This window comes from Protopterus annectens, chromosome 5.part1, assembly GCF_019279795.1.
Source record: "Protopterus annectens isolate FY-2018-M chromosome 5.part1, PAN1.0, whole genome shotgun sequence".
NCBI lineage: Eukaryota > Metazoa > Chordata > Ceratodontiformes > Protopteridae > Protopterus > Protopterus annectens.
Genome location: NC_056736.1, coordinates 523100471 through 523126579, shown reverse-complemented (window position 1 = coordinate 523126579; position 26109 = coordinate 523100471). Strand labels below are relative to the sequence as shown.

The 26109-nt window shown below is 43.2% G+C and overlaps 1 protein-coding gene across 1 annotated transcript in view; it reads left to right on the top strand.

The window, feature by feature from the left end:
- The window catches only part of CFAP44 (cilia and flagella associated protein 44), a 1689287-nt gene that overhangs the window by 476866 nt on the left and 1186312 nt on the right, over positions 1-26109 (top strand). The window contains exon 9 of the mRNA XM_044073142.1: positions 5515-5677. Coding sequence (XP_043929077.1) covers positions 5515-5677 — 163 coding nt within the window. The remainder of the gene's footprint in view (positions 1-5514; positions 5678-26109) is intronic.

The window sequence follows — 26109 nt, the reverse complement described above, 5'->3', positions numbered from 1 at the left end:
TATCACCAGGGCATGGAAGGACCTGGACACCGTGGAGCCAATACCCAAACGCCCGGACAGGATACTAAGCCCTCCCTCAGACCGGTCACACTGGAGCAAGGGTCCCCCCATAGATGCCATGTTGATGGCGGCAGCCATGAAAAGGGAACTAGCTCAGGAGAGCCCCTCAGTCCATCCACCGAGCAAGGAGTCCCGCTCGATGGACCGCTTAGGGAAGCGAGTTTTTAGTTCAGCGACCTTCTCGGTAAGGTCTCTGAACTATATGGCACATGTCATCAGGATGCAGCGGGATCTTATCAAAGAAAATGCTGCCTCCCCCTCCCCCCCGAGTCCATGTCGGCGGAGGACAAACAATTGTACTCCACCCGAATGGCCACTCTGAGATCCATTTCAAATACCTCAATGCGGCTATTGTCCCACGCCACCGAGGGAGCCGCTAGGGCTAGCGGAGCGGGCCTAGTCATGAGACGTCAGGCCTGGCTCCGTCATTGTGACTTTGTGGAGCCCTTTAAAGCGTCTTTTGTGACTGCCCCTTTCGATGGTTCTGCCCTGTTTGGCAAAACGGTTCGCGAGACACTTGACCAGAGCGAGAAGGATGGGAAGACGTTGTCTGCCGTCGGAGTCTGCTTCTCTGCTCCCCAGCGGTCCTTTTCGAAGAACCAAAAGGGTCAGAAGAAGATGTGGTTCTGGAAATCGCAACATTCCCAACCTGCTCCGGACAACCAGTCCTTCCGTGGCAGAGGAGGACAGGCAGGACGCCACGCCAGGGGCAGAGGGGCTCCGAGAAACTTTGGGTCCAGAGAACCTTTCTCTGACTGGCCCACGCAGCAGCCCTGAAGGGTTGCCCGACTGCTCCACTCTGGAGGCAGTCAGGGGGCGCTTCTCAGAGCACCTAGCGGCATGGGAGTCCATCACGACAGACCGCTGGGTGCTTCGAATTATATCCAGAGGGTACAAAATCCCATTACTTCATGTCCCCAAATTCAAGAACCTCCCCGATGTACCACCCGATCAGAGGGAGGCTGCAGCCGCAGAAATTCAGCAGCTGCTAAGAAAAAGAGCCATCCAGCCCGTCCCCCAAGACCAGCTCAGATTAGGGTTCTACTCCAGGTTCTTTTTGGTGCCAAAAAAGACGGGGGACTTGAGACAGATTCTAGACCTGTCCCGCTTGAACCTGTCGGTAACCAAGGAAAAATTCCGAATGGTCACTCTTCAATCTATTCTCCCCCTTCTAAGGGAGAACGATTGGATGTGCTCTATAGACCTCAAGGATATGTACTACCACATTCTAATGGACATACGATCCAGGAGGTTTCTCCGCTTCCGGCTGGGAGCCAGTCACTACCAGTTCAGGGTCCTTCCCTTTGGCCTCACCACAGCCCCCAGGGTGTTGACCAAGGTATTAGCAGTGATTGCGGCCCACCTGAGACTCCAGGGAATACAGGTCTTTCCGTACCTGGATGACTGGCTCCTGACCGCCCCAACAAGGCATCTACTTTGCTCAGCCAGAGATTTCTTTCTCCACCTAGCCCCACAGTTAGGCATCACCATCAATGCCGACAAATCCTTTCTGGCCCCGACATAAGCCATAGAATTCATAGGAGCCAGAATAGACAACAGAGAGCTACGAGCCTTTCTAACATCTGAACGACTACGGAATTTGCAACTTCATGTGCGGGCTATCCTCCAATCAGAGACCCCACCAGCGGAATTGGTCCTGAGAGTGCTGGGCTCCATGGCGGCAGCGATAACGCTCCTTCCATGTGCCCGTCTGAACACGCGGGTACTGCAAAGGACCCTTCTAGTACAATGGTCCTTTCTGTCTTTTCCTCTCCATCACCCCATTGCTATCAGCAAGGCTTGCAGGAGGGCTCTATTATGGTGGCTCCATGCTCCGGACCTCCATACAGGCTGAACCTTCTGCACCTCTCCCCCTCTCGCCACGGTGACCACGGACGCCTCCCGCCTTGGGTGGGGGGGGCATTATTCAGGCAGGACGGTCCAAGGCACGTGGAACGATACAGAGACCTCCATGCATATCAACGTTCTGGAGATGAGAGCGGTGCTGTACGCGTTGCAAGCACTTCAGAATCTCCTCCCCGTAGGAACGATTGCAATTCAGTCGGACAACATGTCGGTTGTCTGGTACATCAACAAACAGGGGGAACCAGGTCTTACCCTCTATGCTGCGAAGCCATGAGAGTGTGGGAATGGGCGATCTCCACCAACCGCTTTCTGATTGCAACGCACATTCCGGGGCAGGCCAACATCCTAGCGGACAAACTCAGTCACACCCTTCTTACCCCGTACGAGTGGTCTCTCAACCCACTAGTAGCTAAGCAAATATTCGCAATATGGGGGCAACCCTGCTGCGATCTTTTTGCCTCTCCCTCAAACACCAAATGTGTCAATTTCTCCACTCTGATTCCCCCTCAAGGGGAAACTCCAAGAGACGCTCTGGTGCATGCTTGGCCACCCGGTCTACTTTATGCCTATCCTCCTCTACCCCTGATGCTGCAACTCTTACAGAAAGCCTCGCGGTTGGGGAGCAGGATGATCCTCATTGCCCCATTCTGGCCTCTGCAAATTTGGTTCCCTTACCTGTGGTCTCACCTAGTGAATCCCCCTTGGATTCTGGATCCCAGTCCAGATCTAATCTCCCATCCATCGGACTTACCGACCCCAAATCTGGACAATCTGAAGCTGACAGCTTGGTTGCTCCAGTTCCACTCCTAGTTAGGACTCCCGGTATCTCTTCATCAGTCAAAGCCATCCTTGTGGCAGCGCATAAGCCCTCCACCAGGAGAGTGTACTGTAGTAAATGGAAACATTTCTCCATCTGTGCGGAGCATCATAATCTAGATCCCTTTACGGCTCCTCTTCCATCCATATTAGACTTCCTAACCGAACTTTTTCAGGAAGGCACTAGTTGCTCAACTGTCATAGTGCAATTGGCTGCCATCTCCCATTACCATGTGGGACATGACACAGGGCCCTTGATGTCGGCCAAGTTGTGTAAAACCTTTCTCAAGGGCACCTTTTTGCTTAGACCCCCTATAAAAGAAGCTGTACCACCTTTGGATCTTTCACTAGTTCTTCAAGCCTTGACTGCTCCACCTTTTGAACCTGCTCCTTCAGTAGATCTCAAATACTTGTCCTGGAAAACAGCATTCCTTGTAGCCATTACTTCTGCAAAAAGAGTTTCGGAGCTTCAAGCTCTTTCTGTGAAGCCTCCTTATTTGATCTTTCATCCAGACAGAGTGTACCTCAGGATCAATCCCTCTTTCCTTCCCAAAATAGCATCAGAAACCAATATAAATCAATCCATAAATTTAACGGTTTTCTTTCCTAAATATCAGAATAAAGGAGAGCACAAGCTGCACTCATTAGATGTTCATAGGCAGCTATGTTTTTATACTCCTAGAACAGCTGGTCATAGACAATCTGACCAGCTGTTCATTTCCTTTGCCAAATTTAATTTGGGGAAAGCAATATCAAAAGTATCTCTATCACGCTGGATTTCACAATGTATCCTATTAGCATACCAAGCCTCTGGGAGACCCGCACCTGAAGGAGTTCGTACACATTCCACTCGTTCCATCTCTACTTCTGCAGCCTTCAAATCTAGAGTTCCATTGGATGATATTTGTTCGGCAGCCACTTGGGCCTCATCTCATACCTTTATTAACCACTACAAACTGGACGTGATTTCTAGAGGGAGAGCATCCTTTAACTCTGCGGTGCTCCGCAATATCCTTCCATGATGGTCACCCAAGATTCAGGTAGCTGGGGACTCTGTCCCACAGGTTGCTGACAAATGAAGTCCCTACTTCAGATTAAGAAGTTATGTACTCACCATAACGTTCCATCTGAGTAGGTAGCTTCATTTGTCTGCAACCATCCCCCCCCTCCTTCCCCCTGGCCTTCAGCGGATTTATGTTAGTTGGAATACCCTTTTTGGGTACATATTGAGGGGCAAACTTGATCTGAGGTCATGGAGGGTTAGCAGGGGATTATGGGTGAGGGGAGGAGCTAGGAGCTCGGATCCATTAGCTATGAAACAAGTTGCCGGCTCGGAACCGATATCGGATCCAAGACCCACAGGTTGCAGACAAATTAAGCTACCTACTCAGATGGAACGTTATGGTGAGTACATAACTTCTTATTATTTGCTTTAATCTGCTATAATGTGTTTTACACAATTTTTTGAGGCTTCTGGCTGCAAGAAAGTATCCAGCTGTAATGTGTGATGAAGACACAGTAGAAATTTCCAATAACATTTGGAATAATAATGGATCTAACATAAAACTACCTTTTGGGAAGTTGGCCACCCAAGGAAACCACTACTTTGATAAAACACCCCTAAAAGTGCATGGGATGCTCAGGGATTTGGGGACTCGTGTAGATAGAAGCTTGGTTTTTGAACAACATGTTTCTAAGGTTCTAAGAAAATTATTCTATGTCACTCAGCTTGGAAGTAAGGGCATGGCATCTAGGTCCAAGGAAGCCATCATACAATTGTGTTAGTCCATCAGCAGACTCATCATTGAGTAAAATAACCTTCTGTATGTACCTGACCAGGCACACACAACAACTGGAATGTCCACAGAGGGTCCTCACAAAAAGAATACAGGGAGTAAATGCAATGCCCTGTGCAGATTGCCTCAGAACCCTATTTCCATTCTCCTTTTCCTACAGATTGCTGACAGGTGATTTATGCTTGGTTTGTAAGGTATTCTTGGATCCCACTATGCTTGACCTTTTGCATATCCACAAAACAACCATCACCAGAACTACTAGATCTAGGTATTTAAACTTTGCTTACAACTTAGAACAGGTTTTTATCTGAGAGAATTCGCCATTCTCTGGAATAGGCTTCCCATCCAAGTGATGCAGAGCCTTCACTAACCCTATTCAAGTCCAACCTGGACAAGTGAATGGGAAACTGGAATTTCACCCATGGTCTGACATCTGTTTCTCTGTTGGACAGAGGCAGTCATTAAATCATGCCCTAACTAACATACATCATAATATAACCTCTAAGATAAAATGACTCTTGGGATACATTTGGGTTGCATGGTTAGGGTTATAGTGACCCCAGTTGTCATAAGTCTCTTATATACCTATGAACCTGTAAATACAGTGTCCTTATCTGTACAGATAAAAGCATTTATCAAGCTTTGGTGGATATTGTATGCTTCTGTGTGTAGTAAAGGTTGCAGACATTGAGTTATCCATTGAAGAAGAACATGACATAATGGAGACAAATAGATGTCTACATTTTTCTTTTTAATGAAACCAGACCTGAAGGCTGATCAAAGTAGTAGCTTTGTATGAGTTTCATTAACAAAGTAAACTTTTAATGCATTGTTTTTCTTTTACTTTTATTCTAGGTGATGTACATTATTGACCTGCTACAGTTTTATGCTCCCTGAGCTTTTGTTGAATGGCATGTCACACAGAGAAAATTAGCTGCTGCTTGTAAAAGTTTTTCTTAACTGTTTTACTCCTCAGTCATTCTTTTGGCTATGACTGTACCAAACGAGCAAATCTGCAACTATTGGAAGGCCATACTGTCATTATAGCTGCTGGAAACTTGTTGGTGATTCTAAATCTGAAAACAAAAGAGCAGAAATACCTAAGAAGCATGAGTGGTGGCGGAATTGGAGCTATCACGGTAAATATTTACAGTTATTTCACTATAACAGTAGACAACCTAAAGGAATTTATTGTGCACTCCTTAGTGAACAGCAGATCAACAGGGAATGTTAAAAACTAGAATGCATATGGTGAGAATTCTAGTCTAAAAATAAAAATCCTGAAGAAGTCCATCTTAGCACAGTAAAGACTGATGTTCATGCTCATATTGGAAGTTTGACAAATATTTTTCTCTGTGTGTGTGTGTGTGTGTGTGTGTGTGTGTGTGTGTGTGTGTGTGTGTGTGTGTGATGTATGGGAGCTGAGGATACCCATATATGAGATATCAAAACTAATATGCTTGCAGTAAATGTTCTCCACGGCTGCTGCCGTTCATTTTATTGGTCATGTTGTGTAGGAATTAAAGATCACTAGTGACTATGTTAGGGCTTTCAGTAAGTTAGTTTATTTTTCCATTATTTTTGCATTTATCGACACTCTTTGCATCTGCTAAATCATAAAGTCTTTTTTTTTTCAGTATTTATTTAGAGTTCCCATTATTAATCACTTCTTTAAGGTAGAATCAGCTAGGACTGTCTTTTGCACCATATCTTAATGCTTTACTCCTTATCTTTGCACAGAATTTCTTTGGCCAGAACAAGAGAGTTATGTGCGTGGGTAATATAGAGGAATACGATGGGGTCTCTGCTATGCTTTTCAGAAATGGGTGTTAATACATTTCCCTCAGGAGAAAAGCCTGAAAGGTGAACCATCTGTTTTCAGAACACATAACCTAATGTTATGATTGGAGACATTGGATCTTAATTCTTTTTAGTATATTCAGCTTTAGTTGCTCAGGTGCATTACCAGTTGCAGTGAAGAAAAGGTGCTGGAAACCAAAATATTTTACAGCTTTGAAAACTGAGACCCTAAGTGCTGCCACATAGACAGTGATCAGAAGCAAAGTGTACCTCTCATCTCCCAACAATGTTAAAATCAGTTAGACACTTCACTCTGCCAGGTTTCTCTGGTACAGTTTTGTGGTGGATACTTTCCTGGTGGCAAGAAAATACTAAATAATAAACCTCAAAGATACATAACAAGGTCGTGGTACATGAATCATGGTGATTACTCTCTGAAATTCTGAAGAGACAAACCCATTAAGCACCAGAGTGATGTGCTCACCAAGCTTAACAATTGTTAAGCACCCCCTGCTTAAATTGTTTAAGGTTAGGTCTAGTGCTAGGCAGTCAAGTCTGACAGTAGTGACCAGTAAATCCAGTATTACTGTTGTCTGAGGGATAATGTGTCCCTTCCTCTTACAAACTTAAAAAGTAGCTAGAACAACAGAATGTGTTTTCAGAATTTTTTCCCTAAAAGTTACTAACTCTGAAACTCAAATGTGAAACTATTCAGTGACTTCATTCCTCCTTGATTTGTTATCCCCCGAACTTTATGGGGAATAGACCAAAGTAATGAGGCAAAAATCCTGACATTTTGCAAAAATCCAGACTGTTGATTGGCATGAAAGGTAAGTGCAAATGTAATAGAAAGCATTGCACTGCCTTTCTGACAGTGCCTTCTTAAGTGCTTTATGGCTTTGAAAGCTGTAAAAACACTGTAACTTGTAGTACATGTAGCAGATAAAGCTCTATGCACCACAAAGATTTGTGATCAAATCGATGATCATAACACTTTATTATGTGTTCTCAACATGGATGTCAACAAATTCACCTCTCAGGCATTGCTCTTGAGGTGAATTACTTGGCATCCCATTCATGTCTGAACACATAATAAATGGGAGACCTGATCATATTCCTCTATGTTGTGCACTTTAATGGTATCAGAAAACTGTATAACAAGCTTATCTTTTTGCCAATTTCTGAGCATAATCACCATGTATTTATCTACCGGGGCTTGCAGGGTAGATAGTTAAGTGTCATTTAATATTTAATATAAGACTGTGCAAGCTTTTAGAATTTGTGTAATTATTCAGTTGCAACTTTGAATATCAGTTTTGAGAGCCAAAGGAACTGAATGGCATGGAAAAACAAATTTTCTGTGTTTTGTGCAGTAGGAGAAACCCCCCACCCTGACCGAACTTACCCCTTCGTAGTACCAAATCTTCACAATTTACAGATAAGGTCTGTCATCCTCAGCAGCACCCCCCACACACACACACACAGACATACACAACAACACTCATTTGAACAGAATGCAGAAGTGCCATTCACAGTCACACACAGACAGACATACATAACAACACTCATTTGAACAGAATGCAGAAGTGCCATTCACAGTGGTGGAATTTCTGCACCTAAGAATTTGTTTATAAAACCAGACTTTCTGCCTGATCATGTTAATTGGGAAAATAAAAAGCACTAAAAAGTTGTAATCCTATACCAAGGCCAAGGCCTCAGCAGTAGAGCCATTAAAAGCAACATCTTGTATGGCAAATTAAGAGGCTACGTTAAATCAAAAACCTGATAGCAATACGTTTAATTTATGACTTATTTTGAAAAAAGAGACTATAAAACATGGGTTGGATACATGAAAATGCAGTGCAGAGCTATAGCTTATATTTTGCACTGGAGCAAAATTGGCTAGTGCACAAATATAAAATAAAATAAAGAACTTACAAAAGCACTTCTTTTGGAACAGTGCTATAAAAGAAGACCATCTTCTAGCTCAAAAAATAGGTGCTGGTTACAACCTTTTAATAAATAGGTAGGGCACCCAGCATTTATCATTAAATTACATTTAAAACAGAAGTTGAATTTAAAAAGCTGTAATGAACTGAAATTTAATTTTATTTTTCTCCTTCTTGTAACTGGCCTAAACAAATGTTCAAGAGAAGCAATATTGAGAATAGCTGATAAAGAGTACTATACCCTTGAAATAGAACCATTTAATGGAAATTATGCAGGAAAATTTGATACCCAGAGAAATCTTTGAATTATAGTTGGTATCTTAATGAAAGTTCAAATTATGTATTGCCAGAAGCTGGGATTGGCCATTATGGGTGACATTGTAGGAATGAAAGAACAGGGATAAAGTTATTAGCATCTTCTGTTGTGGAATGATGAGAAACAGGACATACAAGTTTATACTGGAGTGGGAAGGAGATTGAGATAACTGGGCAAGAATGGGAGAAAGTAATGTTAGTCTAAAATATGCTAGAAGATCACAACAGCTTTTTTTTTGGGGGGGGGGATTTCTGTTTCAGTACTTTTACTCACAACCCAGACTAACTAGAATGTTTCCACAGTAATCAAGTTGTTATAGGCGTAATACTGGTATGCTAAATGATATCTGTCATATAACTTAGGAATGCCCTGTGTTTGATCCCATAAAGCAAGACTTACAGGAAATACGCAAACAAAACCATCCAGGTAACATTGTTACTGCATACTTATTGATTACTATAACTAATGCAAACCATTAACCAAAACTAAAAGAATTTTGCTAGATCTTATAATATTGTCTACTAAAACATGTATTACTAGAAAATGGAAACAAGTAGGATGTCATACTGGTGATAAGTTAAAATGAATAAAGTCTGAAATACAAGCTCTAAAACTGGCTGCAAAAAACTCTTGAGTCTTGAAGAGAAACGTAGCAAAATGGACTTCATAGATTTGAATATCTCTTCATTATATAATGCAGATGGTCTTATTCTAATGTTGCCAGTCTTCTAGAGGTTTGGAAGTTAATATAAAGATTAAGTCAAGGAAATGGGTTCGGGTTTGGAGAATGTTCTTTCACACAAGCTGCATATATGTAATAAAACAATTTTCCAAATTAAGAAAAGGTGATAAGAACAGTTGATTTACGGCTTTGGGGTAAAAGACCTATTTTGTCAATTAATATAGCATTGGCAATCTTGGATTATCCATGGGTAGTAATGGATTTATATTGTCTTGGTTAATTAAGATTCCAGGTTGGAAAATACCAGGATATGCAAGTAGAAACTAGAACAATGGGGAAAAAACATGCCCTTATGTATCACTAATAGTAGAAAGAACATTGGAGCTAATAATAAAAAAGAATTTTCAAGCATACTTAAAGATGCTACCAATACATGTAACTTCCTGAGAGACTTCCAAAATGGCTGCACACTGATCAACAGCACAACTTCTGCTCTCCCAGTGTGAAAACAGGAACTGAGAAAAAGGAGTGCCGTTAAAAATATTGTTTTTGCTAAAATGAATTTGCTGGCTGTCAGCAAACAAAAAATTTGGAAAATCTGAAAGGAAATCACACAGAAAAGGTGAAGAGAAAACACTGTCTCGGAAGGATTCTGCAGCTGTTCAGCAAAAAGTAGTCCAAGCTTCAGCTTTGATTCCAGAGATAGCTTTTAGTATATTACAGAACTAAATCAAGTGCACTGAGAGATGATTAAAATAAACAAAACATTGAACATATCAATTCAAACAACAAAGGGCTGGAAAAAATAGAAGAAGCTTTAACCAGGCATTCAGATGAACTGATAAATCTGCAAAAATCTGAGACTGACATGAAGAAAAAGCTGGCTGAATGAATATGCGGTTTCTCAAGAAGAGCTGTTTAAAAAATAGTAGACTTAGAAGACAGTGCACATAGAGAAAACCTCAGATTTTCTGCTGTGCCAGAGAAAATGGAAGAAACAAGCTGTATTAATGTTATGAAAGCACAAATAAGCATCTGGACTGGTGTTCAACAGCAGAATTTGTTAATTGAAAGGCCACATCAAGTTTATGCTCTGAACATATTCATGTGAAAGCAGCCAAGACCTATATTAGGGAAGATGAAATCATACCAGCAGAAAGACTTGCTCCTGAAAAAAATGTGGCAGACAGACAAAGTATTAAAAATTGGAGACTGCAGGGTGTTTGTAGAAAATGATTATTCACTGTATACCAGGCAGAAGAGGAGCAAATTTATCCCAGTAGTCAGGTAATATCGAGAGGCAGGTGTAAGATTCAAGCTACTGTATCCAACTGTCTTCAAAATGTCTTTTCCTGGATGGTAAAAGTAATCTTTTTGACAGAGCAGGCTAAGGAGGAATTAAAAAAAGTGTGTCCAACAAAAAGTGTGTCAGCAAGCATAAGGGGACTCTGCTTCTCATCCTTCTGACAGTAAGGTTCATCGAGAGACTTTGCCAGTGAAATCTTTTCCAGCATTCCAAAGGAAAATGCTTGAGAGACAGAAAAAGTACTGGAGTTGACTAGAATCATCAGTACCTTGACATGAACCAGAGTCTGGGGTTGGGAGATGGAGATGAACAGGAAGAAGACCAGCAACTCTGAAATTAGTGATTAAATAGACTACAAATCATCTTATCTCATTTGTGAAATATGGTTTTGTAAGACAAAAGTGGCAGAAAAACATTGGACTTTTGTTGAATTTATTAAACTTGTAGGTTTTATAGCATTAATGTTGTTTCATGATCATGATATATAAAGCAAAAACCAAACCCCAGTCCTCTCAGCAGGTAATAAAAAAAGTCTCCTTTAAAAACACAAATCCCCAGAGAGACAACAAAGAAAATGAAAATAAAAAAAAAAAAATAAAAAATAATATCAAATAATAAAAGTGAGCGCTTCCGTACACCTGACCCGCCTTTATAGACTTTTAAAAGTGCATACGGTTAACCAATCACAACTTTAAGCAGCATATTAATTATAAATAAAGTGAATATACACACAAAAAACACAATAATAATAAACATTTTAAAACACAAGGTTAAATTCAAATTATTTTCCCTATATCTTCTTCAAGAGAGAACACAATCTTCTTAGTGTGTGCAGTGACAGGCCTACTCCCTACTGACAGGGACCACCCTAACTGTGGGTGGAGGGTGCATGTGCCCCTATTGGTCACCCATAAAGCCCAGTAGCTCTTTGTCAGTAAGCTAAGGCTGCACATCCTATGTATTCAGGAGACCAGATGGAAGGGCAGTGCAAAGACACTTGGCTTGCAATCCAGAATCTACTACCCAGGAGGAGGAGAAGCTAGAAGTGGTGTGGAAATTATGGTGAGAGAGAGGCTTCAGAAGGCAATAAGGGATATCATCGGAATTAGTGGCAAGGCCATTCTAGACTTCTGTCTGGCAAATGGCTTGATAGTAGCCAACACATAGTTCATTAAGAGAGACAGTCACAAAATCACATAAAAGAGTGGTCAGCATGCAACTCAGGTAAACTCAGTTGGCACCCAGCAAACTGCTGTGTTGCCACAATCAGCTGCAAGCAATGGTCAGCGAAGGTTCTGTGCAACAGTTCAAGGTATTACTCAGGGTTCTAGAGAAGAAGAAAAATATGTGGAGTTGAAGAAGAATGGCTCTTGCCACCCCATAGTGCCTTGGCAAGGCTCAAATTCTAAACCTACCATTTTGCTGTGCCTCTGTCAATGCAGTGACACTGAAGTAATCCCTCATTGGTGAGATCTGATCATAAATTAATCTCACTGGAAATCCCCATCCATTGGTCAAAAAGACCATAGTGAAGAACTTCTCTAAAGCAAACTTCACACTACTCAAGACTGGTGTGGTATCCTTCAAGGCCCCTGCCCCAGAGGAAAACACCACCCAGCTGAGAAGCCCTTACAAATGCCTTCTATGAACACCTCCAGGACTGCATGGATCAGGCAATCACAAATAAAACCAAGACTTTGTTCCACAGCAAACGTCCAGTCTGGTGGACCCAGCCATTAACAAACTTTACAATAAGAGGAGAAAGCTATTACATGATAGAAGAGAAAAAATTGCCCATGGATTCAGGACAATCATAAGGCCTTTTTCAGCTACCAAAAAAAAAAAATCACTGAACCACAGACATTGCACAACATGCAGACAGGTTCAGTTCAGTGCAAAACTTCACCCCCCCCCCACTAAAGGAGAGATAACTATCCCAGAGTGTAGCCTCCCGACATCTCAAAATGCGCGCAGGTGAAAGCTGCTCTAAAGCTAAAAAACACAGCATCAATGGGACCGATGGTGTGTCCCTCCAGCATGAGGAATTAAACCTCACATAAGGCAGCTGTTTAATCTCAGCCTCCCAGTTTGGCTTTGTCAAGGGAAGATCATGCCTTTTGAACTTGGTTGACTTCTTCGAAACAGTCACCAAGGCCATTGATGAGGGAAAGGCAGTCCATACAGCCTACCTTGACTTAAATGTAAACCCATATGTCACAAGATGGGTTGCAAACTGGCTTAAGGACAGAACCCACAGGGTTAGAGTTGCTGGCGCTGTGTCAGACTCCAAGTTAGTCACAAGTGGTGTCCCACAATTTGGCCCCTATTGTTTGGCATCTACTTCTCAGAAGTACAGGCCAACATGGGAGGACTTTGGCTGACAAAGTTTGCAGACGACTGCAAACTGGGCACCATAGTGGAAAGTGCATCGGACACGGATATCCTTCAGAAGGGACTCACGGAAACAGATAGCTGGTGCCAGAGCCATGGCCAAGTTAAACGCCAAAAATGTATAGTCATGGTAACCCCAAGCTACCATATAGGTGGCAATCCACTAAGCACAGAAGAGGTTATCAGGGACCTGGGGACCCAGGTTGACAGTGGCCTTTCTTTTGACACTCACATTGCTAAAGTGGTTAGAAAGACCTTCTACATTGCCCACCTGATCATGAAGGGATTCACATCCAGATCTAGTGAGGTCATTGTTCCCCTGTACTCTTCACTTATCAGACCAATGATTGAGTACAATGCCCAGGGATGTATCTCACCCGACATCTGCAGCAATTGGAGAGACCCGTTCCTCACCAAAGGATAAAGGGACTCCAAAATCTGTCATATGCTGCCAGATTGAAGAAACTCCAGCTCTATTCAGTCGTCTGCTCAGAGGTGACATGTGCCTGACATACAAGGCCATGTCCAACCCACAAACCACTAGAGCAGCAAGCGACTTAAACCTTAGCACGGATATAAATAGTCCATGTGAGGCAGAGCACCTCGCTGACTCTGTTCAAGAGAAATCTAGACCTGTGGATGGAGGTTTACCCCAGGAATCATCTCTGTGTCACTGCTGGACAGAGGCACAACAAACTAATGGGCACAGTATTTTTCATATAAGGGGGGCTAGGCTTATAAATGCCTTAGGGCAGATAGCCTAGTATAAACCTATGAACCTATGAACCTATGAACATATGATGTCCAGGAAGTCATCAAAAGAAAGGAGGAGCAGGTAAATAGTGGGAGATGTTGCAGTAACAATGAACAGGACATCAGAGGCACTCTTAGCTTCTGGAAAGTAACTTGATAGGAGAAATAGCCCATGGAGAGAAGAAGAGGAGCCCACCTATGGTATTTATAGCATTGTGGAGAGAAAGGCGTGTTCCAGATGACTGGAGAATAAGCATACTCACGCCAGTGTACAAGAAGAAAGGGGATATCCACAACTGTGTGCAGTATAGAGGTATCAAACTCCTATCACACTGCATGAAAGTTCTGGAGAGGGTGATTGATAAATGGATACGCACAGTAATAGAAGGTAAGATGAGAGATGTGCAGTTCAGATTTTAGATAAGGATGCAGCACAACTGACCTGATGTTTGCAGTGAGACAGATAATTGAAAAGAAGCTAAACATGAAGAAATAGTCTAAATGGGCATTCCTAGATTTGGACAAAGCATGTGACAAGGTCCCAAGAAAGCTGATTTGGGCAGTATTGCGGTGGGTCAAAGTCCCAGAAACATTGGTAGAATTAGTGCAGGTTATGTACAAAGACCCAATTACTCAAGTACGAACAGTATTCAGTCTCACAGAAGGGTTCCCAGTGGGAGTGGGTGTGCACCAGGGTTCAGTTCTGAGCCCATTGCTGTTCATACTGGTGATGGACTACATTAGCAAACAGGTCGGAGGGGACAGATCAGCAGAGTTGCTGTATGCAGATGATGTTGCATTGCAGGCAGACTCTGAACAAGAACTTCAGCAAAGGATTGGGAAATTTAATGCAAAACTGAAGGCACATGGGATGAAACTAAGTACAGATAAGACAGTGGTAATGGGAGCAAAGTGGGGAAATCAAACGAGGGTTAGAATTGAGATAGATCATAGAAGGGAATATAGTGGAACAGGTTAACAGCTTGAAGTATCTGGGAGGGTGGCTGAGGAGAAGGAAAGTCTAACTGAAGAGGTCAAAGCTAAAATCAGAGGGTTTGCAACCAACTGGCATAGAGTGCCAGGTGTAGTGTATGACAGAAGAATGCCAAATAAGGTGAAAAGTAAGTTTTACAAAGTAGTGGTGCAACCAGTGCTATTGTATGGTACAGAAACCTGGGCAGTAAAGGCAGAGCAGATGAAAAACTAGAGGTGAGAAACATTTCTGCAGTTTGTGGCTTTGCAGTTGCCCGCCCCTAGTGTAAATTTGATCTGGGACCCTCCTCCCAGTCTAGTGTCATTACCTCATTCTACCCAGTACAGGGAGAACATTTGAGAAGGCCAATCAGCTTAGTTTCTGCTACTCCTTTCTCTCTTTCCACTACAAAAAAAAAATGTCTAAGCTTGTTTCCTGCATTTCCTGTGGGTAGTCTAGCCTGGATATAAATTTGCTGTGTCCAGGACTATTTGTAGGCTTCTAGGCCCCGAAGCCTTTCTGTGTTGGAGGGAAGCCTTCTAGCTTAATTTTGTTTCTTAGAACTAGCCAGTTATTTGTTTCAGCACTTGTTCAGAACTTATTGTAAGCACTAAATAAGCTACACATTACTACAGCACTCAGCTTTCCTCACTGTCTAGAGGAAAACGGTTATTAGTACTTAACAAATAAGTACCTATCCAGGCATGTCTAAGGGTCAACTCCCGGTGTTTTCTCCTGTCTACCTGATGAATCTGGGCATCTTGGGGCAATGCAGTAATTGCCTCATGTACACAGATAATCCTCTCCTCCTACCACCCAACACTACAACCTGTGAGAGATGCACTTATATAGCCAAACTGGAAGCAAAGCTCTCTTCTCCCAAGACTGGACTAGACAATCAAGAGGAGAAGGTAAACACTTGCACCACACCACACTCAGCACATAGTCCCTCAAAACCTACACCACCAAAATACACACATAGAAACACAAAACACACACCTACATTTGCAGAGGCTCTCAGTAAAAACCTGCCCAAGCAACAGGGACCTCCAAAGCAGAGACACAAGCAGCCTCCACCCCCCCAACACAACCCAAATGACACATAGCCCACAAACTCAGTTTGCCACTCAAACCACAGCCCATAAGGCATAACAACGTACCCAACACTCTAGTCATAGGTGACTCTATAGTCAGGCACACTGATGTTCCACTTACCAGGCTAAACAAGGAGAAAGTTACTGTCAGCTGCCTGTCGGGTGCCAGGATCCGCCACATAACGCATGCACTCAGGTCACTCCACAAGTACAAATATGACTCTCTCATTGTCCATGTTGGTATGAATGACCTGAGATGTACCTCCTTGGACTACATGAAAAGGGACATGGAGGAGCTCTCCGATCTTGTAGCCCAGGCAGGTATGACCCTAGCCCTGAGTAGCATCCTGCCATCACCCAGAATGATACCACAGTACAAGGACAAAATGATTGACTTCAACAATTGGCTAAGCTTCTGGTGTCATTCTAAGGGGATCCAGTATCTGTCTGCCTGGGATGACATTATCGACAAGCCATGATGCTTTGCCAGAGATGGCCTGCACCTGTCGTCCCTGGGATTCTGGATACTGGCTAAGGCTCTAGCCACCCCTATAGTGCCTTTTTTAGGCAAGGTTCAAATGACAAATTTACCACCCTAACAGGTACAGGCAAGAAGAATCTGAGGGTATTGCTACTCAATGCTAGAAGTCTAAACCTCAAAATGCACTCTCTCGAGGCACTCCTTAAAATGGAGAACATCGACATCTGTGCAGTGACAGAGACCTGGTTCAAGGCTCCAGAGAGTACCCCTGCATTACCAGGCTATAATTCATACCACACCTTTCGGCCACCTAACCTGGACCGAAACACTGAAGGTGGAGGTGTGTCCATATTCATTAAGGATATCCACACCTCCAGGCTAGTTGCTCAGCATAATGCATCTGAAATCATCCAAGTGCAACTAACTCTGGGCAAGACCGCAATCCAAATTGTAGCTTGCTACAGATCCCCCACCATGCCCCAGGATTCCCACTCCTCATTTCTTAATACACTGGAAAATATTACAACCTAATACCCTAGTAATGGGCGATTTCAACTACCCTACCATTAACTGGGAAAACTACTCATGTACCAACTCTTGTGCTCAACGTTTTCTGGAATTCATAAATTCCAATGCCATGGATCAACTTATCCACACCCCCACCAGGGGCAGCAATATCCTAGACCTGGTTATTACCAACATGGGCAACCGGTGCTCCACACCAGAGGTCAATTCCTCGTTGGTCAAATCTGACCACAAGCTAATCACCCTAGACATCCACATCCCTCCTCCACCCTCCATTAGGGAAACCACAGTAAAAAATTTCTCCAAAGCCAACTTCACGCTTCTTAAGACAGAAGTGACAAACTTTATGACACTCATGCTAACGGACAGTAGAGGTATGACTGCTGAATCCTACACAAATGCACTTTATAAGCACTTACACGAGTGCATGGATCGTGCAATCCCTAACAGAACCAAGATGCTATCCTCCAAAAAAGGAAGCCAATCTGGTGGTCCCCTGCTATAAACAAACTCTACAAAAGAAGAAAGAAACTGTTGCAAAAAAGAGTAAAATCCCATGATTGGAGAAACTCCCTGGTCAGCCTCAGTAAGAAGCTGAGATCCCTCATAAAATCCTCCAAAGCTAGTTATGAAAACAAAATCGCCACTTACTCTAAAGACAACCACAAAGCATTCTATAGCTATGTCCAGAATCTCAATGGCAACACTCAGATCTGCTCTGAGTTACAGCACAATGGCACTAAATATACAGAACAAACTGATATTGCCAACATCCTGGCAGATAGGTTCAGTGCTAACTTTACCCCTCTGTCATCCCGTAAAGGGCCCATCTCTATACCATAAGAATGCAAAGTTCCTGTAATCACGGCTGCACAGGTAAAAAACACACTATCCAAAGCCAAGAACACAGCATCCATGGGACCTGACGACATCCTAGGCTGTGTTCTGCATGAACTACAGAACAAACTGGCACCCCACCTAAGTACCATGTTCAATCATAGCCTCACCTCAGGCTATGTGCCCACTGAATGGCGCACAGCAACAGTTATCCCATTCCCAAAGGGGGAGCCACCACAGACCCTGGAAACTACCACCTGATTAGCCTAACGAGCCTGGTCTGCAAGGCTATGGAGTGCATCATCATGGAACTTATAAACAATGACATTGGTAATCTCCAAACTCAGGACCCCACCCAGTTCGGGTTTGTAAAAGGCAGATCATGTCTCCTAAACCTGATAGACTTCTTTGAAGCAGTCACCAAAGCCATAGATAAGGGTAAGGTGGTTCACACAGCCTATCTAGATCTCGCCAAGGCTTTCTACACCATCCCCCACTCTGGAATTATAGATAAACTCACTAAACTAGGTATAAATCCCTATGTCACAAGATGGGTTGCCAACTGGCTCACAGACAGAACCCACACTTTGAAAGTAGCAGACTCCAAATCCAACTTCAGACCAGTGACAGGTGGAGTACCACAGGGTTCAGTCCTGGGTCCTCTCCTGTTTGGTATCTACTTCTCTGAAGTACAGGCCAACACAGAAGGTCTTTGGCTAATGAAGTTCGCAGATGACTGCAAACTAGGAGCCATAATCAAAACTCCAAAAGATGTGGACATCCTACAAAACGGCCTCGCTGAGACAGATGCCTGGTGTCAAAGCCATGGCCTCAAGCTCAATGCCAAAAAGTGCATTGTCATCCCTTTTGGTAAAAACGCAGTACCCATGAACTACCACATAGGTGGAAGTCTACTTAACACTGAAAGTGTGATAAGAGATCTTGGGACACAGGTGGACAGTAGTCTCTCCTTTGATAATCACATTGTCACAGTAGTCAGGAAATCCTTCTATGTGGCACACCTCATCACAAAAGGTTTCTCATCCAGGAAAAAAGAGGTAATTGTTCTGCTCTACTCGTCACTCATTAGACCCATTATAGAGTACAATGCCCCTTTTGGTATGTACCTCACAAGACATCTACAACAACTGGAAAGGCCACAGAAATACCTCACAAAGAGGATTACCAGCCTCAAAGAGATGCCCTATGCAGACAGTCTCAAAAAACTGTAGCTTTAATCCGTTGCATATCTCGCTCAACACACAAAGCTATGTCAAACCCAGAGCTTTTAGACATGCTCCACTTAAAGAAATCCCAGTCCCTACAAGCTGCATGCTCTAGGGACCTAAACCTCATCACCACAATAAACAGAACATGCTGGAGGGATATATTCCTGTCCCAGAGACTTCCCATACTCTGGAACAAACTACCTATCTATATCAAACAAAGCTCCTCATTAGCACTCTTCAAGAAAAATCTTGCTGATTGGATGGGGGGTAGGAAATTCACCCCGGGGATCACTTCTGTGGCTCTGCTCGACAGTAGAACAGGAAAATAATTTTCTTGGGTGGCGAAAGCCAGGGTACATTTGGCTAGGCTTATATAGGCCCTAGGGCCAATAGCCTAGTACCTACCTATGAACCTATGAACCTATAAATGAAGTGCCCAAGAAGGGTGGTCGGATGCACACTGTGGGACAGACAAGGAAATAAGGACATAAAAGCAGAAATCAAAGTCGCTCCAATTGCAGAAAAGATCAAAAAGAACAGCTCACCATAGTTCAGGAACATGGGCGGAAAAGCAGAAGACAATCTGGTGAAGATGATTTGGGACAGACAGGAAGATGGTAAGAGGAAATTATGGCATCCAGCAAAGAGGTGGATGGATTGTGTGAGAGAAGATCTGTGACAGTCAGGCACAAGTGTCGAAGAAGGCAGGAGTGTGGTACTGAATTAAGAGAGATGGGAACAGTTAACACAACACCCCAACCCCATATAGAAAATGGGAAGAAAGCAGTTGATGATTAGGCTTTAAAAATAAGACAAAATAATGAAAGTCATGGAAACACTAAGCCTCTTACAACTGCAAAGACAGTATCTTGTTTGTTGTCCATTGGCAGATTTTCAGTGAGTTGAGATGTCTGCAGCTGAGGGCAGCTGGTAATTCTTTTCTGAGTGAAATTTATAACTATTTTTTCTGAGTGAAATTTATTGATGAGGACATTTTCACATAGACAAGTTGTCTGTAGGCACAAGCAGTTAATATTGAGAACTATGAGTATTCTTTCCTGAAGGAAATGCAAAATTTAAAGGTACAGTGGCAACCAGTTCAGTGAAAAAAATAAGCTTGAAATTATGGGAACTGAATAAGAGGCACAACCTCCCTCATAGCCGTAATACTTTAATGCAGTTAATAGAACAGTGTGCAGTTCAGATTTTCTTCGTGTTTCACTGTTGCAGTCATCACATTTGGGTTATCTGCTTGCAGTAGCCCTCAGTTGACCTGATTATCAAAGTCTTGGGTCCTGCATCCATTGCTGTCTCATCTTCCATGACGTCAGGTAGTCATGGGTATAAAGCATGCAGCCAACACCATTTTATCAGTCTTTCTTGCCATGCGGTGCCCGAAGCAGAGGCAGTTCACAAGTGCCTGTCATCCGAATTCCTGAAATTTTCATTTTCGAGTTTCAGATCCGAAGTCTTCAACTAAGCTAAGTACCCCGTTGGGGATCCTTTTTCTTGCTCTAAACCAATGTCAGTAAAAGTTAACAGTTGTATTTCTTGTGGAAAGCAAATTCCTCATAAAGATTTTCATTCGTGCTGCATTCCTTGCTTAGGTCCAGTCCACGACGTACCTTGTTGTCGGTTTTGTGTCTTATTCAAACCTCATACTATTCGTCATCTGTTCATTTTTGCATCCAAATATTTTGGTACTCGGTTCAATTATCCAGAAATGGCTTTGGTAAACCTCCCAACATTCCAAAAAAATGCAAAGATAAAGACAGAGATAGACAGCATAGGTCTAAAGCTGCCGACGACGCTTCTCCTAAGCTGGTTTCCAGTTCACCGGTACTCAGTGAGGCGCTTTCACAGCCCCTGATACCCACTACTTCAGATTCGCAGACCTATACTGAGACCCATTTGGAGTCTGGTATGCTGCGAGATGCTTCTTTGACTGTGGAACCTGTGGATGTCTCTACCTTGGATGGGTCCGGAGCCGCTGAGCAGGCACCGGCTTCTGAAGGTTTATTCAGGCCTACTGACTTGCATATTAAACCAATGCCATCTTCTTCTTCAAGGCCTAAAACTCGATCTATGCCTAAAAAAACGATGCCCAGACCACATGGTCAGGCCCCTATGCCTAAAGAACAAATGATAAGAATGGCTGAGGACCTTATTACTCTAATCAGGGGAAGCCACCCTTCCCCCTCAAAGAGACCTAGGACTGATTTTCCTTCTGATTCTTCTGATCAGGAATCTGAAATTTCTGTTTCTTCTGATGACCAGGATTTGCCCATATCTACCTATGAGGATTCTGATGCAGAGGATTCCATTCCCTCTGCTTCCCCTTCAGAGGATTTCTCTTTTGGTGAAACCTTACATACTCTTAGGGAGCATTTCTGTTGGGAAAGCCAGGATTACTCTGACTCCAAAAAGAGGCTTAGGGAATTCTTACTCCTGCCTCAACGCAGGCCTTTAGCTATCCCCCCTGTACTGGACATTGTAGATGATGCCTTCTCGAAGTCTAGCCTGGCCCCTGACACTTTACCTCCTGCTCCCAGAAAACCTGACAGGTATTACAGGGTACCTGACTCTCACAAGTTCCTCTTTAAAACTCCTACTGTGGATCCTGAGAGCATTTCACAGGGACCCAAGGGCATTAAGGCTACTACTGCCAAAAATCCTACCCCCCCTCTGATAGAGATTCCAGGGTGCTGGATAGATGGGGTAAGAAGGTATACACTTCTGCAACTTTGGCCATTAGGGCTTTAAACTGCCAGTTTCATATGTTAAAACATCAGCAGCATATTATTGGATTGCTTAAACAGAAAATTATGTTGATTCCTGACTGTGCTGAAAATAAAGAATTACAGGATTTAATGCATTCTGCTGAACAAGTTGGAAAACATACTTTGCAATGTGGTTTTGATTCATTAGAGGCATCTTCCAGGGCTGCTGTCACTGAGTCTTAATTAGAAGGCATGCTTGGCTTAAGGAGCAATCTTTGCCAGATCATGTTAAAGCTAAATTACTAGATGCTCCCTTAAACCAAGACCACCTGTTTGGCAACAAAGCAGAAGAAGTACTTAAAAAGACGGAGGAAAAAGCTAAATCTATGCAAACTGTTAAAGATTTCCTGCAAGTACAACCTCTCAGATTTAGTAGACATTGGCCCTCTAAGAATTGGTCCTTTCATGCCTCTTCCAGGCCTTCTCAGTCTAAACCCAGAACCAGCAGAACATCCACGCTTCAGTCCCAAGGTATTCACAGGCCTAAGTAGTAGGGGGCTCCCACTTCCAAAGCAAAGAGTAGTAAGACTCCCCCCTATGGTAAACTGTCTCAGTGACTTAACTTTATACCTTCCAAGTCCTGCTCAACTGACTTAGGAGGAAAGATTGCCCTGCATGCAAAAAATTGGGCACTCATCACCCAGGACAAATGTGTCTTAAATATAGTTTCCCAAGAATAAATATTCCACTTCCACTCCTTACCAACCCCAAACAGCTGGCCAGACCTACCCCCAGATCAATGGGCAGAGGCTCAAAAGCAAGTTCTCTCTCTTTTAAGCATCAGGGCTATTCAACCTGTTCCAGAAGAAAAGTGGGGGCAAGGTTTCTACACAACAGTTTTCCTGGTATCCAGAAAAGGCAATTCCTGGCATCCTATCTTGGATATGTCTATCCTAAACACATTTTGGTAACCCCAAAATTCAAGATGCTAACTCTTCATCAGCTGCTTCCCATGCTAGGCAACACTGGATTTATAGGAAGCCTACCTGCATGTCCCAATAAGGGAATCTTTTATTTTTATTTTATTTTATTTTACATTTGTTTACCGGGAAAGTCCTATTGGAACTAGGACCATTTGCAGCGGAGGCCCGGGGAGAAAAGCTCCACAACAACAGTTTTATACAGTGTTATATATACAATCAAAAAAATTTCATACACTAGATCTATCCAGGCAGGTTTCCATTAAGTTTCCATTACACAAAGAGGACCCTGGATATTGGTATTTGGGAAGGAAAAGAGAAATAATTTCATAAAGTGTTATATGTGCAGTCAAGAAATATTTCATACAAAGATCTTTCCAGTTGGGTTTACATTTTGCAAAAGATACCTATGCTTCAGTGCAGGCTACATGCAGTGTCAGTTCTCTGCACTGCCCTGTGGCTTATCTACTGCTCTCAGGGTATTCACAAAGTGCCTAGCTCCAGTCATTGCATTTTGCAGGCAAAAAAATATTCAGATGTACCCATACTTGGATGATTGTCTAATTCAGGCAGAAAGCCAGGACATACTGTTAAATCATCTGGCATTTGTAAAGAAATTGCTAACTTCTCTGGGGTACACCATAAATGAAAAGAAATTGCATCTTGTACCCTGCCAACAAATTGTATTCCTGGGAGCAAGCTTGAATACAACTTCCTAGATGTCCTTACCTCACTCCAGAGAAACAAGTTCATTTGACAGCCTACTTCAAACTACTGGCCACAAAGACCCAGCTATCTGCAAGGAAAATTCTGCAAGCCCTGGAGTTCATGACCTCCTGCATTCTACTAATTCCATATGCAAGACTGCATATGAGGAAACTACAATGGTATCTAAAAAGCATATGGTGTCAACATTCTCAAGATCTAGAATCAATGATTCCTATCGTACCTTGTCTACAGATAGAGTTCCTTTGGTGGGCAGAGGCCTGCCACCAAAACAAGAGACTGCCATTCACTCTACCCCCTGCCTCCCAAACCCTAACAACAGATGCATCAGACTATGCATGGGGGGCTCACTTGGCAGGGCAGTGCATTCAGGGCAAATGGAACCCAAGTCAAATGCACCTGCATATCAGTCAAAAAGTGATGGTAGCTGTACAGTATGCTCTGACAGCCTTCAAGGACCACATTCTTCCAGGACAATTATTGGTAAAGACAGACACCACCACTGTTATGTGGTAAATAAACAAGCAGGGGGGAACCCACTCATACCCTCTCTGCAGGCAAGCCATGGCTCTGTGGAACACATTCTTGAGCTACCAAGTGCACCTACAGGCTCAGTTCCTACCAGGAAAGCTAAATACACTGACAGACGACCTTAACAAAAATCTCATGGATCCACACGAGTGGAAACTGGAACCAAAGATATTCAACATGGTGGGAAACAAATGGGGGAGCCCAGAGATAGACCTGTTTGCCTCCCCCCAGAACTACCAATTGGATAAATTCTGCACAAGGACTCCCCACAAACAAGCTTGGAAAGTGGATGCTCTGTCCTTCACCTGGAGAAAAAATATCAGTTTATGCCTTTCCCCCTCTGCCTCTCCTCTCCAAGTTACTACTAAAGATCAAACAGAACAAACCAAGGACAATACTGATTGCACCAGAGTGGCCACGCTAACACTGGTACCCCCTCTTGCACAGTGTGTCACTGCTGGCACCATGGCACCTGCCTCAGAACCCTGCTCTGCTGTCTCAGCAGGAGGGCCAGATTCTGCACCCACAGCTTCAAACCCTGAACTTGGCAGCCTGGCTAATTACCTGAGCTCTCCGTTCCCATCCCTCAGTAAGCAAGTGATGGAGGCAAGGAGGCCTAGTACTAGAAAATCCTATGCTGAAAAATGGAAAGCATTCTGTTCCTGGAGCCAAACTCGTGGGATGGGCACAGCAGCACCCAATTTACCTCAGATTCTTCAATATTTAACTGATATGCTTCACAAGGGCCTTTCCTTTTCCTGCATCAAAATTCATGCCTCAGTCATTTCAGCTCATTACAATATAGAACCACCCCTCTTCTCTCATCCACTGCTGAAACAATTCATCAGAGGGGCCAAAAACTTAAGACCATCCAGGAGAGCCCCTACTCTGGCCTGGGACCTTAACTTTGTATTGGAAAAGCTCACTCTACCTCCCTTCGAGCCAGCTGCAAGTGCAGAGTTGAAATTCCTTTCTTGGAAAACAGCCTTCCTTCTAGCCATCACTTCAGCAAGAAGTGTGTCTGAATTACAGGCCCTCATGGCTGTGGAGCCTTTCATCATCTTTCATTTAGACAGGGTACCCCTCAGGACCAATCCCTCTTTCATGCCCAAGGTGGTATCCAGTGTGGCCCTTAATCAGTCCATTCATTTGCCAACCTTCTTTTCTAATCCACAGAATGAAGGGGAACGAATACTGTACTCCTTGGACATGCACAGGCAACTTAGATTTTACTTGGACAGGACTAAACCTCTCAGGAAATCTGAACAGCTGCTGGTTGCATTTGCTGCAGGAGCAGAGGGGAAAGCTATTTCAAAGCAAACCATTTCTAAGTGGATAGGCCAGTGCATATATTTCTGCTATAAGCACCATGGAAAACCTACCCCACAGGGGATAAGACCACATTCAACCAGGGCTGCATCTACCTCTACAGCCTTTCTCAGAGGTGTCCCTACCAGGGATATTCTAGAAGCTGCTACCTGGAGTTTTGTACATACCTTCACCAAGCATTACCACTTGCCAATTTTTTTCTAAATCCAGAACTGGCTTTGCAACTGCAGTCTTGCAGGGCCTTATAGCTGGTCCTAATGCTATCTAATTACCTCCTCCCATCCTTAGCTTTGGGAATCTACCCAAATGTGATGACTGCAACAGTGAAACACGAAAAACATAGTACAGTTGTGTACACTTATCATAAGTGTAGATGTTCGAGTGTATTCACTGTTGCAGTCCTGGTTACCCTCTCTCCAGCCCCCTGACTTCTATTGTCTATACCTCTATTTCTGTTTACTATGCTTAAAGCTTTCTGGTGTATTTGCTTTTTGTTGGAGGTGTAACCTTGTATATAATTGCTTCCCATTATGGGGGCACCTGACATCTGGGGCAAGAAAAACTGATAAAATGGCATTGGCTGCATGCTTTATACCACTGACTACCTGACATCATGGAAGATGAGACAGCAACCGACGCAGGACCCAAGACTTTGATAATCAGGCCAACTGAGGGCTACTGCAAGCAGATAACCCAAATGTGATGACTGCAACAGTAAATACACTTGAGCATCTACATTTATGGTAAGTGTACACAGATGTACTTTATCTTTAAAGATGGCCGTGAACTTTTTCTTAGGGCTAAAAGTTAATGTTCTTTGAAAGCATACAAGCTATTTTTCATATCTGGGAAGAGAAATATTAAAAGAACAGATAATCAGTCTAAATGGGAGAGCACCAACTGTAGCATGCGCTTTAGCACAGGTAACCTTAATTTAAGGTTAGATAAT